Below are 14091 nucleotides of genomic sequence, written 5' to 3' on the forward strand. Positions count from 1 at the left end.
AAAAAAATCCAAAATGTATCTTCCTGTTTAATAGGGTATGCGCGTTCAAACTTAGAATGACACTTTATTCTCACAGTACTTGTTCATGGACCGACCAAAATTACACACCTTAATTAGTTTACTTGATAGAAACAGTTTTAACTATATATGTTTTATATATTTTTCAATATGCTGAATAATATGAACTATCCACACATAGTTTTTTAACTGTCTGCAACTCGATTATTTAGAAAATGGCTATTAGACTATTAGAAGAAAAATGCATCTTAGTAACTGTACAGACAGCTGACACGCACTGGCCCTAAAGAAAGTCACTGACAGGCATCTTGCGTTCACTGTGAATAGAAGAATACACTTGTGAGCCACTTTGTGCTCACCACGATTGAAAGCAGTTGACGCACCAGAGCAGACTGCAGCTGCACCAGCGTCTTCAAGAGGTTTGTCAAAAGACAGTTTGCTTTGGAAATGTGATGGTGTTACAGCTGTGAACAACCTGACAGACACCTGTTCCAATGTCTCACACCAGAAATTGTTATAGTTTCAATCGCTGCTGCTGCTTATTTTGCACAGCTTTATATATAAAATACGTTTAAAAACGAGTATTGACTATAAATAAATGTTCTATCATCAGTGAGTCTTTATTGAACATTAATGTACAGGTCTGTACCATTCACATATAAATCAGAATTGTGGAACATGTTTTATGTCACACTCTCAAGACCTTCCAGTTTCAAAATGTACATGATTACTAGAGTCTACTTGCAAGACCAGCAACCTAAGAACATTTCACCGCTTCCTGGCTAGCCTCATCTTTTGAATAACCACATCTGGGCTGAACTGGGATGCCAACTGTGACATCATTCCTCAGCCAAGAATCATAGGCAGCTAGAGTCTCTTCTCGTGGAACAGGCGACCTCAAGCTTTCATTCTAATGCCTGTTGATTAGTGTGGTGTATCTGTGTGTATTGTATTGTTGCTAATAGATGTCACAAGTAGGATATTTTGGGAGCTGTGCAGCTGTGATTATAACACAATTTCAGACGAAGACAAATCACTTCAGTTCAGTATTTGTTTTGACATTAACTTTCCAAAAGGAAGTAAATAAAATGTTAAAAAGACCATGTTAGTCTGCAGTTATCATCCACAGTACCAATAACTGCTGCGTGTCTCATTCTTAGGGTAACTTATATATTTTAACAGTTATGCGTATTTGTGATCAAAGTGTAATAAATGCTTGATTTGAATACCAGCATTTTTGTAAACTATTTATCTCTGTTCCAAGGAAAGTAATGAAAGTCAGATTGTATAGTAAGTGGGCAGGAATTTGTAGTTTTTCTACCACTTTATCCTTTAATACACATCCACGTCTCCCCAGAAAGAGGCGTGAAAGGAAGAGAACATCCTTTCTGTGGGATTGCATATGGTCTTTGAAACAGTTTTCTGCTTGGGCAATGATGTGGTTTGTTTGTCTGCTACTACCTGATAAAAATTCAGTCATACTATTAAAATCATTTTCAATGTGTTTAAACATTTCATATGCCATCGATGAGTAATTCACAGAATGCAGATTATGTGTGTTTTTGTGATGTTACATGTCGGGTCTACTATTGCCTTTCGATTGTGGTGTGAAGATAAATTGCAGATTGTGCAAAATATTTCCATCGGTGTATAGTAGCCTATACCAGATATTGTTGGGCTTATTTGCTCAATGAAATGTGTTTGATGCAGTCCATACGTCTATTTTAAGGTTTATTTGTGCTTTTCCTTAAACATATGAATGGTAACACTTCACAATACGTCTCCCAGTTACATTGTATTTGCATAGTAGGTACTCAGTAACTACATTTGTGGTTACTCATAAGGACAGTGAAACTATGCATTATTGCAATGTATTTAATGTGTAAAAATGATTAACAGTATATGTAAGTACACAATTGTCTGGTAAGGTCTGGTACTTTTTTAAGGCGCAGACGTGGAATGTTCTGCATTGGCCAATCACCTGACCTGAATCCAATTGTGGCAAAACTGAAGGCAAAACGCCCCAAGAACAAGCAGGATCTAAAGACAGCTGCAGTGCAGGCCTGGCAGAGCATCACCAGGGAAGAAACCCAGCATCTGGTGATGTCTATGGGAACCAGACTTCAGGCAGTTATTGACTGCAAAGGATTTGCAACCAAGTATTGAAACTCACAATTTAATGCATGATTATGTTAGTTTGTCCAAATACTTTTGAGCCCCTAAGATTGGGGGGACCACACATAAAATTCGTGTAATTTCTACACTGTTCACTGTCCAAATATTTATGGACTAAACTGTAAACTGTTACCCACATGAATTAATTTCACACAAACAAAATCATAATTATTTTTATGATAAACATAAATCATAATCTTGTTTTCTAATTAATCACCACTTCTATGATGATCTCCTTATTGTTTCTTATATGAGTTTACCCTGAGTGGGTACAGAGATGCCTGAAGGATAACAATTTAAATACAGGTTACAAAACCCAAGTCCAAAAGAACGTAACACCCTATCTATAGGGGCTCTTAAGAAAAGTTTACAAACGAGAGGAGGCCATTCAACCCATCATGCTCGTTTGGTGTCCATTAATAACTAAGTGATCCAAGGATCCTATCCTGTCTATTTTTAAATGTTCACAAATTTTCAGCTTCAACCACATCGCTGGGGAGTTTATTCCAGATTGTGACAATGCTCTGTGTGAAGAAGTGTCTCCTGTTTTCTGTCTTGAAGCCCTGATCTGGAAAAGCTCCTCTGGTAGTCCCCACGTAGTCTCCTCTGTTCCAGGGTGAAAAGGTTCAGTTCCTCAGTCTCTCAGTAGGACATTCCCTTCAGACCTGGAATAAGTCTGGTTGCTCTCCTCTGAACTGCCTCTAGAGCAGCGATGTGTGGAGCCCAGAACTGTACACAGTATCCAGATGAGCTCTAACTAGTGCATTGTACAGTCTGAACATTACTGCCCTTGTTCTCAATTCTACACTTTTGACAATATACCCTAACATTGTGTTTACCTTTTTTATTGCTTCCCTACATTGTTTGGATGGAGAAAGTGAGGAGTCCACGTAGACTCCTAGATCTTTCTCATGGTTAAATATTAGCAAATTAGCATAAGCAAAGGCCCTAATACTGATCCCTGTAGAACTCCACTAACAACCTCACTCCAGTTAGAAGCAACTCCTCTAATCGACACCCTCTGTTTCTAAATAATTTCCCTCATTTCTTTAACTACTGTTGGAAATATACCATCTGGTCCAGGTGATTTGCTTGTTTTTAATTCTACTAGTCCCTTTAGTACCTCCTCCTCATTTATCCTGATCTCTCTTATGGTTTGACTGGACTGATTGTTAACCTGTTCCATGTTATCCTTTTTTTCTTTTGTAAAAACCTCTGTGAAATACTCATTTAGAACATTTGCCACAACTTGTTCGTTTTCCAAGATACTTCCACTTTTGCCCTTTGGCTGTTTCACTTCCTCCTTTATTGACCTCTTGCTGTTGTAGTATTGAAAAAAGCTCTTTGCATTAGTTTTAGCTCCAAGAGCTATGATTCTTTCTATTTCCCTCTTTGCTTTCCTGATGCCTTTCTTAAGATCTCTTTGCAGCTCAACATATTCTTTGTATTTTGTTTCGTCTGTATCCCTTTTGTATGCGCTATACAACATTTTATTTATCTTGATATCTTTTTGGATATTTCTATGAAACCATTTTGGCTAGATGCTTCTGAGCGTCTGATATAATCTTCCTATTGTATGTGAGGTATTCTTACTGTATGTATATGTATATGTGCATGTGTGTGTATATGTGTATTGTGCTGGCACGTCTTAAAGGCAGATGAGTTTTAAGTGAGCCATAATGTTATTGTCATTCTATTTCAGGTGCTGCAAAAATTGGGGAAGGCTGACGAGACAAAGGATGAACAGTTTGAGCAGTTTGTCCAGAACTTCAAAAGACAGGAGGTAGGCGCCTCTCAGTTCTTTGGCATTATGATATGAATAGTGCATGTGTTGCAGTTTGAAATAATGTTGAAATAGCCCCCAGAATGTCAGCTTCATGTTCTTCTGCAGAGCTAGGATGTGTGTGCTTTCTAATCAGCTGCAAATTGCTCACAGGTGTATTAGGTATATTAAATTCATGGAAATCTCTGTGCTGCAGCATTCTCAGGGTATTTAAACAACTACGATTTACAGTGCAAAATGAGCTTCTGGTTCTTAATGTTTTGCACAATAATGCAGTAAAAGTTCCTAAGGAATCCCTCAAGAGAAATAATAAACCCACGCCACTCAGGTCTGCCATTATCTTTTCTTAATCCAGATTAGCGAAGCTTTATCTATGTGCTGTGCCAAGAGGGGTTATATCTCCTAAATGCATCTTATTGTAAAACGTCTTGGAGTGGAATTTTGTATAGTTTTTTACTGAAATTAGTCTTGGAGTCACCCTCTGTCCTACTCCCAGCACATCTCCACTCTGACACACAGTTGCCGATTCTTCCTGAGCAACATACTCATAACCTGTCCCTTACTCACACTTTACTCGACTCAGCTGCTCATTTTCTCCCACCTGGTTTGCTGCAACTACTCCCTCCTGGCTGGCCTGCCTGCTTCTGCTACCCGCCCGCTACAGTCCATCCAGATCTCTGCTGCTTGTCTGGTGTTCTCTCTGCCCTGATTCGCACTTACTACTCCACTACTCGCTCCCTGCACTGGCTCCCAATCTCAGCTCGCATCCTGTTCCAGACTTCTATATTGTTACTACGACTTCTCCTGTGCCTTCCCCACAATTTAGCACATACCTTGGACTTAACTGTATTATGTTAACACTTATTAGCTCATTGAACTAGGAAGTATGCTTTTTTGTAATTTTTCCTGGTTGTATCACTGCACTTTTGCAATCATTTAAAATGTTTCTTATGTAAACAGTAAATAAAAAAATACATACATAAAAGTAATAAATTACCTTTGGCTTATAGACTTAGACTTTCATCTGGATTTACTGTAGATTGGTTCAATAGATTGGATTTTTTGTATTAGTGTTGTATGATTAGAGAGAGTCATGTGGGAGAAGTAGGAGAGGAGCTAGGCTTCTGTCTTGGCTTTCTTTTGTTTTTCATTCAGCCTTTCAGCCCTATAAATAATAAATTAAAAAACACCATCCTTCGCACCACATTAAAGGCCTTTCAGTGTATCTGTTTCCCTAGACCCCGCCTCATCCAGGGCAATGTACAATTGTTACAATATATCACATTATTTTTGCATACAATTACCCATTGATACAGCTGTGTTATAATAAAACACGGTTTCTTTTGCATTGATCCAGGTTGTAGTTATAAGTCAGATATGTCAAGGATGGGTTTTACACATAGTTTATTGTGGAGTCTGTGTTTTCGGCTATCTCTTGTGCCAGTGCTCAGTATGTATCAGTTAATTCTGCAACTTTATTATATGTCTGATGGACTCTCACTTGTCTTTTAAACTGAATCAGACAAGTGCTCCATCCTGTCATGCAAGGCTCAGATCACAACTTCATAAATAAAGCACAGCGCTCATGTTGGATTGCTTCTGTCAGGTTGTCTTTAAACAGTAGCAACCAGTTTGTCTTCTTTGGGAAAATTATTTGCCCAGATATTTTTGGCAAGGTTTACCCTATACAATGAACTATATATGAAACTTGAAGAATGTCAATGTATACCTTGATCATTTAGGTATCAGAGACAAATCCAGTTACACTATTAAAATGTACTTCAAATGCATTTAAACATTTCATAACACCCCATGGCAACAATGTGCAGATTAACTCTGACTGCTAAAATTACTTGCATTTCAGAAGTATTTGATAGTCCTGGGAGAACAAACAAAATGTGCAAAACATCAAGATTCTTTGCTTATGTAAGCTCATCTGTAACTACAGATGCAGTCTGACATTATTCCCAGTTGTAGTATTTTCTTCTTGTGGAAATCAGCAATTTGGGGTAAATATTCCTTTGGCTGAACTGCTGTACAAATTGTTTTTATTACAATATGCATGCAGTTCGGGACAAATGGCTGTCAAACTGAGAATAATATCTTGTCGACATTCATATCTTTCTTTCCCCTAATAGTTGTGAATCTCAGCCTTTTGTTTTCTGTGTCTTTCTGATGATAAATGTCAGTCTATTGTAGAGCACAACCAATACAGGTTTTTTGGGTCTGATGCTAATACCAATAATTGGTGAGCAGAATTTTCAGATTTTCCGAATTTTCAGATTCCGATCTGCCAATATTGATATTGTTTTTGTTAGCATGCAAAACAGATATTTTCTAAAATGGATCCCTCAAATTTTGCTCTCAAAGAGAAATTGTGACAAACATATGCACTGAAGGCAGGATTTTTACATTTGAACAATAAACTTTAACATTTAATTATCATCATAAATAACAACCACAACTCAAAAGTTACAAAAATAAATTATACACATTAGAATGAGGGGAAATGAAGGAAAAATATGCATGTTCTATACATTAGAAAAAAGAACAAGGTATATGAACAGTTTATGAACAAGATATGAATTTGAACTATTTCACATACAAATTGAACAATTTGCATGTTCTATACATTAGAACAAAGAATAAGATAGTGTTAAGTGCTGGCCTAGCTTATATTAGCATTTTACACAGTCAGGTTCTTCTCAGATTCGCAAGTCCTCCTCACTGCTCAATACTGCTGATCTAAGAGTGACAGGTTATAGTACAGGAAGTACAGCTTCTCTGCATTTTCTCCCAAGAGGGAGCTCCGTGTTTTTTTTTCTTATGTTTTTAAAAATGCCCTCAAAAACGTAATGTATTTACTGCATATGTTAAAAGTATTGCAATATGAATCATAGCCAAAACACAATGTAGGATTTGAATTAATTGTATAAATATCGTGTATAGTTTCAGTTTTAACCAACATTGTCTGAGGGGTGTGTTTTTTCACTCGTTTTCTTTATAGTTTTCACTGAGATCTGAGTTTGCTTGTCATTTTGCAGACAATTTTCAGCAAGCATTTACTATAATGTCTTTAGTTACTATTGTGAATTTTGAAAAGTGATTTACTTTTAAGTAAAAATATGCTTTAATGCCATAGTATACAGTAATCTTCAGTCATGACGAGAATAAACACTAACCAAAACCATGGATACTCAAATGCAGCACAGCTTTCAAAAATTCTTTCTATTTGTTTAGACGGTTTTAGTAAAACACATTTTGTTTGGTTTATAAGCCCTATGGTTCTCAATGGGTTTGTTTGATTCACCACAACGCTCAGTAGTGTATCCTCTTCGCCACTGTGCATGAGAATCACTGTGGAAACAGAAGCTTCAGCTGAAAACTAAAACACCATAACTATGTTAAAAACAATGGTAAATAAATATAATAATGAATGTAAAACCAAATTAACATGTATTTATTGTTTTGACCAATGTAGCCAATTATTTTCTGATAATCTTTATCGGTGTATTATTGGAGGAATATATGCCAATACAGATATTTCTGTAAAAGAACAATTGGACAATAATATCGGTGCTCTGATATATCTGTCGGGCTCTAGTCTATTTTTAGACTTTCAAATGTGGTCCAAAGATAAACTGCAAGATAAACAAAATAAATTATACCAGTGGGCATTCAGAACACCAGGTGGATATTGTTGAATTTTGTTTTGATGTTTCTTGTAATGTACCATTTTATTCAATTACCATTTACACTCATTCTTTTTTATTGTTTTATTGAAGTCAAAGTGTAATGTGTTGATTTCTTAATTGTCAATTTTCCATTACTCTAATTGAAGTGGCTGCAGGGTCATCAAGGGCATTTCAGTTGAATTATCATTGAAAAAAAAACAAGTTGCATAAAACACAGCACCCCTTTGTATGTTATCTTAATTTGGTTTTAGTTTCAAGGACTCTTATATATTTCCTATTAGGGTGTTTCAGAAAAGTTCTTATTGTGGTGAACACATCTTGGGCAGGATTAAATCAAATATGTTCACAAGGTGTGAACGCGAAAAGTTGCGGAAGAGTCGCTGGAGGGAATCTCACAGCCCAGCTCCGCCGAATTAAATCTAAAATATGAGGAGCTGCGAACAGGGAGGAGTCTAGTCTGGGGGCGTGGCTTCCGGGATGGGCGGGCAGCGCGAGAGGCATTACAAGCCAATCACAGTGTCTGAAATTGAATAGAAACCGGAGGCGGAAGAGCAGGACTGTCTGCGAGAAGCAGCGATGGGTCAATAAAGCAGAGAAACAGCGATCTGGTGCTCCGTGCTGTGAGTCCACAGCATTAATCTCCCCGCTGACACAACACAACAAGCCTGTACTTCGTAGCAGTTACAAATATAGAGTAGAAGAAAAAAATATAAAATAAAAACCAAAGCCATCATTGACGAAAGCTATGTAGTTATTTTTATTTTTATTATTATTATTATTATTATTATTATTATTATTATTATTATTATTATTGGCAGACGCCCTTACCTAGGTGTTATCTATTAGTGGGTGGATCAATGGTATGTTGGGTGAATAACAGATCAATGTCAATATTTTATTCAGCGTCCACTTCCCAGCTAACATAACGTTGCCACAACATTGTGTGTTAGCTGGGTTATGTGCAGTGGTGCAGATTAAAAACAAAGGCTACAAAACTCATAGTGGTTACATCTTTGGAAGAAACTAGCAACTAATAATAAGCCACAACTGTTCTTTGGAAATCAGCTGTTTCCGCCACTGATGTTGGAGTTTCTAGAATGCAAGTCTCCTGTTGTGACGCCCAAATTCATCAATAACATCAACATCAATTAGTTTGAGGTCCTTATTTATGTACAGGTGCATGAGCCCATTAAGTCTTTCTTCTGTCATAGTGGAGAGCAAATATGTTTGAAGTTCTTTTAGCTCACTGAAAATAACTTAATATGAACACATTACAAGTGACATAACCCTCCGAATAAATAAATACAGTGTTAAGCCATCTGCTTCAACATATCTACCTGATTGGTCTAGCGGGTGTAACACAGCATTGGGGTGCTCTGAGTGGCTGAGGTGCGCGGTTTGTATCCCGAGCGGAGAGCTCTGTCCACATTTAATTTTTCAAAATTGCCATGGCACCGTAGCTGGTGTTTTGATTTAAACTCCTATTGCAATTTGTATTATCATCACTGAATAGTGATGTGTACATCAGTAAAAAGTACATAATTGTAATATCACTCAATGCCATCTACTGTAAGAGGCAATAAGTACAAACATTATGCTCGGTGTCTCATGGTACAGTAATTACCCAGCTAACACACAATGTTGTGGCAACATTTTGTGTTAGCAGGGTCCTGACAGTAGACCCTGCGGTGCAGCACGCCTGTGCACTTGTCATTTTCTCTCCAAAGAATGTGTGTACTGTGGCCAAACTGGCAAAAGATGTAATGCAGGAACCAGTGTTCAATGTTTACACATACATGTTAAATATATGATTGTGTTACACAGTTATATTTACATTTATACCATTGTCTAAATTGCATATCCATACAAAAATACTCTAGTACACCTTGTCATATGTCTGGGTTGGGGTGGTGGTGATCCAACAGCAGGCACCTGCTTTGTGTATTCTGTGTTTGTGAATGTAACAGTGCACAACAGTACAGTGGAAAACATAGTTATCAGTTCCACTTTGTATACTGTGCCTGGGATAAAGCTAGATGTATTTATGTTTGTAATCCACCCAATGTGCAGTTCACAAACCTCATACACTGAATGTGTTGGCTTGCAAGTTAGGCAATACATACATTTTCAATACATACATTTTCAGAACAAATTCAAGAGGAGAATAAACAAACGAGTGAATTATATAAATAATACATTAACAAATACATAAAACAGAACCGAAATGAACACTGACACATGACAACATATTTTCTCTCTGTGCACGAACAGTAGACAACATTTTGTTTGTATGTATGTTTGGCGCAACATGCAATTTGTGACGCACACTGTACACCTGTATTGTAGTTACTGTAGCAATAAGAAGTTATTTCCTTTGAACACAGAGCCGCGGAGGCTGTGAATAAACCCGCAGCAGCACCTGTACAAACCTGTGCCAAACGGACTTTCTTTCCACTTTGCCTTAAGATGCAACTTCAAATTGTCTAAAAACTAGAGGAGCTGCGAGAGCATTGTCAGGGGGTTTTCTCGCACATATTTTCTTGATTTAATGCAGCAAAAATATAACCACTACCACTGAATTGTTGGGCGGGATTAACTACAACTTTAACCCTCCGCTAATAGCAAAGTACATAACTGTACATCATGGGGTTTACTAAATTTTTTTAAGAAAATAGCATCTAACTAAACATGAAAGCGCTGAGTACAGTGTGTAGTGCTGTAGTAGCGGCTGTGAAAGCTGTGTTTTATTCTCTCGCGTTGTGCCAGAAAGGAGCTGCGAGAAGGACGTTTTGCGGCGCAAATGGGCTGATTTAATATCGCGATAGTTTAGCAGCGCGATTTCCATTCGCAGACATGCGCTAATGCTTCTGCCAGCGACTCGCAGCGCCAACATTTTTTATTTAATCCTGCCCCTCGTATGAAGTGAATCCACCTACAGTACTGTACCAGGAATATACTTATTAGTAGTATTTATTTCTTAGCAAATGCTCTTATCCAGGGCAATTTACAGTTTACTGAAGAAGCATTTTTAAGCATTAGAAAAGTGCAGTAATACAATCAAAACAGAATGCAATTTAAAGCATTATAAAAGTGCAGTAGTAGAATCAATACAAAATACAATAAGCATAGGCCTACATCCCAGTTCAATTAAGTAACAAGTGTGGATATAATACAGTTAAGTCCTAGGTATGTGCTAAAATGAGGGCATAGGAGAAGTTGCAGTAAAGCAATAGAAGTACTGACAGTACAGTACATAGGAACATAAGGAAGCATAGATAAATAAAGTGTATAATAGCAACAGTGCTGAACAGCTCAGGAGAATAAGTGGGGATGAAAAGGAGAATGCTCTGGAGCATGAGTGGAGAGGGGGTGCAGTGAGTCTTCAGGAGGAGGAGGACAGGATAGGTCTGGAGGGAGTTTAAGAAGAGATGAGAGTCTATAGGTAGGAAGGTGCAGTCTGGTTGAGACTGCAGAAGGTGAGAGTCAATGTCTAGAACTGGATGCGAGCCGAGATCATGTACAAATCGAGGCTGATAGATCTCTAGACGAGCCGCTGAGTTCTGGATGAGCTGGAGCGGGCGGGTAGCAGTGTCAGGCAGGGCAGCCAGGAGAGAGCTGCAGTAAACCAGGTGGGAACCAGGGTCTGGATGAGCAGCTGACTCGAGCAGTTGATTCAACTAAGTAGTGTGGGCTGGAATGTCTTATCAGAACATGAGAATCTTTTTGTTTTACGTTATTAGATGTTGTTTGCACTTGTTTTGTATTATGTAGTTATAAAGCATAAATCACTTATTTTAACTAGCAGAGTATTACAACTGTGTTTGAATCAGCCTGGTCTTATAATACATTGTTCTTCTATTACAAACCAACTAAACATATCCCCCCTAGTAATATTTGTATGTTTTGTATTTTATAATATTGATGTATCATAGTAAACAATTTACATCAGTTGAATATTGTCTTGGCACAAAAAGGAAATTATGTGTTTGCATTCCATTTTTAATGTATTGTCCAGGTGGTCTGATTAGTTGATCAAAATAAAATGCCAAGATTAAAACCTCTGATGTATACATTTAGTGAGGCCTCTACAATTACTGTTATTCAAGGTTGTAATATGTTTGTATATAAGCTCTGGACCCTGATGCATTACGGTTTAATTGCCAGCTTGAATCTATAAAAAGAGCTTTTCAATTTCACATTATTTGAGTGTCAGTAATACCCAGATAGAGCTCTGAACTATGACTCACAGCTACTGCTGATAGAAGATGCAGTAGGAAAGAAAACAAGCTGTAAACATCACCACATTATTATTGTTTCTGATTAGGGCCTGATAAAATAAAAAATGTTCACATGCTGCAACATCTTGTGGATTCCACCCTCTATTTTAGCTTAAATAACAACTGATGTTTTTTTTTTTTTAAAGTGTTATTGTTTTCCTCAATAATTTTGTGCCATAAACACATAAAATAGTTTACAGTTTAAATTATATGTATGATGACTGGAATAGATGGATGAAAATAGTTTTTCCCTTATGTAAAAAATGAAATAAAGTAAAGTGAAATAATAAATACATTTATATAAAATGAGTAATCGTAGGGATCTTCATGGTGGGGAAAGATATATAAAAGTTAAAATTGCACTGAAGGGTAGGCATTATATATCCCAGAAGGGAGGTTTAAAATATTAGAGGTACTGTCTAAACTGGTGCTTCTTGAGATGTCACTTTTTCACCTTTGTGTCTTTAATTTCTTGTTTCTCCCTTTAACAGGTAGAAGGAACTAGACTGCAAAGGGAAATGCGAGCATATTTAACTGCTGTTAAAGGTGAGCCACTTAATTTAATTCATTCGTGCACTATAGTAATTTAAACTTTCTCAGCAGTTATTGGAAGGACTGCACCAAACAACCTTGTCAGGGTTATTGTCTCACTGCCATCTCTGTGCTGCAGTCAACACTAATGCACATGCATTTTAAACAGGCTGTATGTATGCTGCATTACACCAAAGTGTAATTTATCTTTTGCGGCTGTCCTTTATAAAACTCCAACAGCTAATTCTGGATAATATTTTGCATTATTATAGAATAATCAGCAGTGTTTGGTTGAAATGTATCAACTATAGGTGTTTGTTCCAAAAATAAAATCAACGTACTATGAAAATATGAATTGGCAATGGATATATGTGAGACTGTCCCCCGGTAGAACATGGCTTGTTGAAGTCATTAAGCAGAATACATCTGGTGCTCTAAACAGAGAAACCTCAGAAGACATTTAGTAAATGGTTTTATTTCTAAAAATAACACAGGGCTCGTGTATGGTCATCCCACTCTGAAGTCTAAAACAGTTTTTACTCTAAATTTGACTATTTTAGTTTGAGTTGGTCTTTAAACCAACATTATTTTACTGTTCTACACAAAGGCATACAGATGTTAATTATTTCAACCATTTCAAATATAAGAAAAAACTGAATCTGTCAGTCACAAAAAAACTGAAGACAAATGATTTTGTGGATTAATTATATATTACATTCAGGAGGGTGCTATTCAAATTGCATCCAGCTGCTACAAAGCAAAATACCTGTTAGAGAAATACAATTGTCAGCATTTATTTTTAATTTTTTTAATTTTATATAATTTTAGTACATTTTCCTTTTATCTATTTTATTTTTTTGTCAGCCCAAGAGAAATTGAAAGACAAGTAATTTTTGGCATGAAAATATATTGAAAATTGTCAGTCTTAAATATTAGATTTGATTTCATTGTGAACATCTGTTTCTGCATTAATGCAACAATTTCAGTTTATTGAAATACATCAGTGTTACAGTGCAGCTTCAGAGACATTTAGTTGTAGCTCAGCATCCAAACTTTTGATATGACAGAAAAAAATAAAACAGTCTAATTTATTTTGTTGTGATCAGTGCTTGATAACCCAGTGGATGTGCCTCCGTATGTCGAATTCTAGGAATGCAAGAGGCGTCCATGAAGTTAACAGAGTCCTTGCATGAAGTCTATGAGCCAGAATGGTACGGGAAGGATGATGTCATGACCATTGGAAAGGTAAATATAATATATAATATATCTTCAGTTTTAGTTGTGTCTTGCAGGGTGGTTGCTGCTGTTTAATGGTTGCCTTGGAACACCTTGATAAAGCATATCTAACACGGAGAGGTGTTTGTCTTCTGCTACTTATTAATATGCTTTAAGTCTGGAATTGTTGAACACTGACCAAACATTTGGCATTATTTGATATTTGTTCATTTTTACATAAGGTAAAATCCCACATTACAATCATAAATGTTTATGTTTAGTATGCTGCTTCTCATTATAGTCTTGATGTTAGAATGAGATTTGAAAGCTATTCACTTTAATTCATAATAAGATACGTGGATATGCATACATATAAACAGCAGTCTTCAGTTAATTG

The 14091-nt window shown here is 36.7% G+C and overlaps 1 protein-coding gene across 5 annotated transcripts in view; it reads left to right on the forward strand.

Moving 5' to 3' along the window:
• The window catches only part of amph (amphiphysin), a 92619-nt gene that overhangs the window by 17505 nt on the left and 61023 nt on the right, over positions 1–14091 (forward strand). For all 5 annotated transcript variants that reach the window (XM_066723523.1, XM_066723532.1, XM_066723542.1 and 2 more), the window contains exons 2-4: positions 3896–3976; positions 12440–12494; positions 13630–13724. In XM_066723523.1, the coding sequence (XP_066579620.1) occupies positions 3896–3976; positions 12440–12494; positions 13630–13724 (231 nt within the window). The remainder of the gene's footprint in view (positions 1–3895; positions 3977–12439; positions 12495–13629; positions 13725–14091) is intronic.

Source organism: Amia ocellicauda, chromosome 2 (genome assembly GCF_036373705.1).
Source record: "Amia ocellicauda isolate fAmiCal2 chromosome 2, fAmiCal2.hap1, whole genome shotgun sequence".
Taxonomy (NCBI): Eukaryota; Metazoa; Chordata; class Actinopteri; order Amiiformes; family Amiidae; genus Amia; species Amia ocellicauda.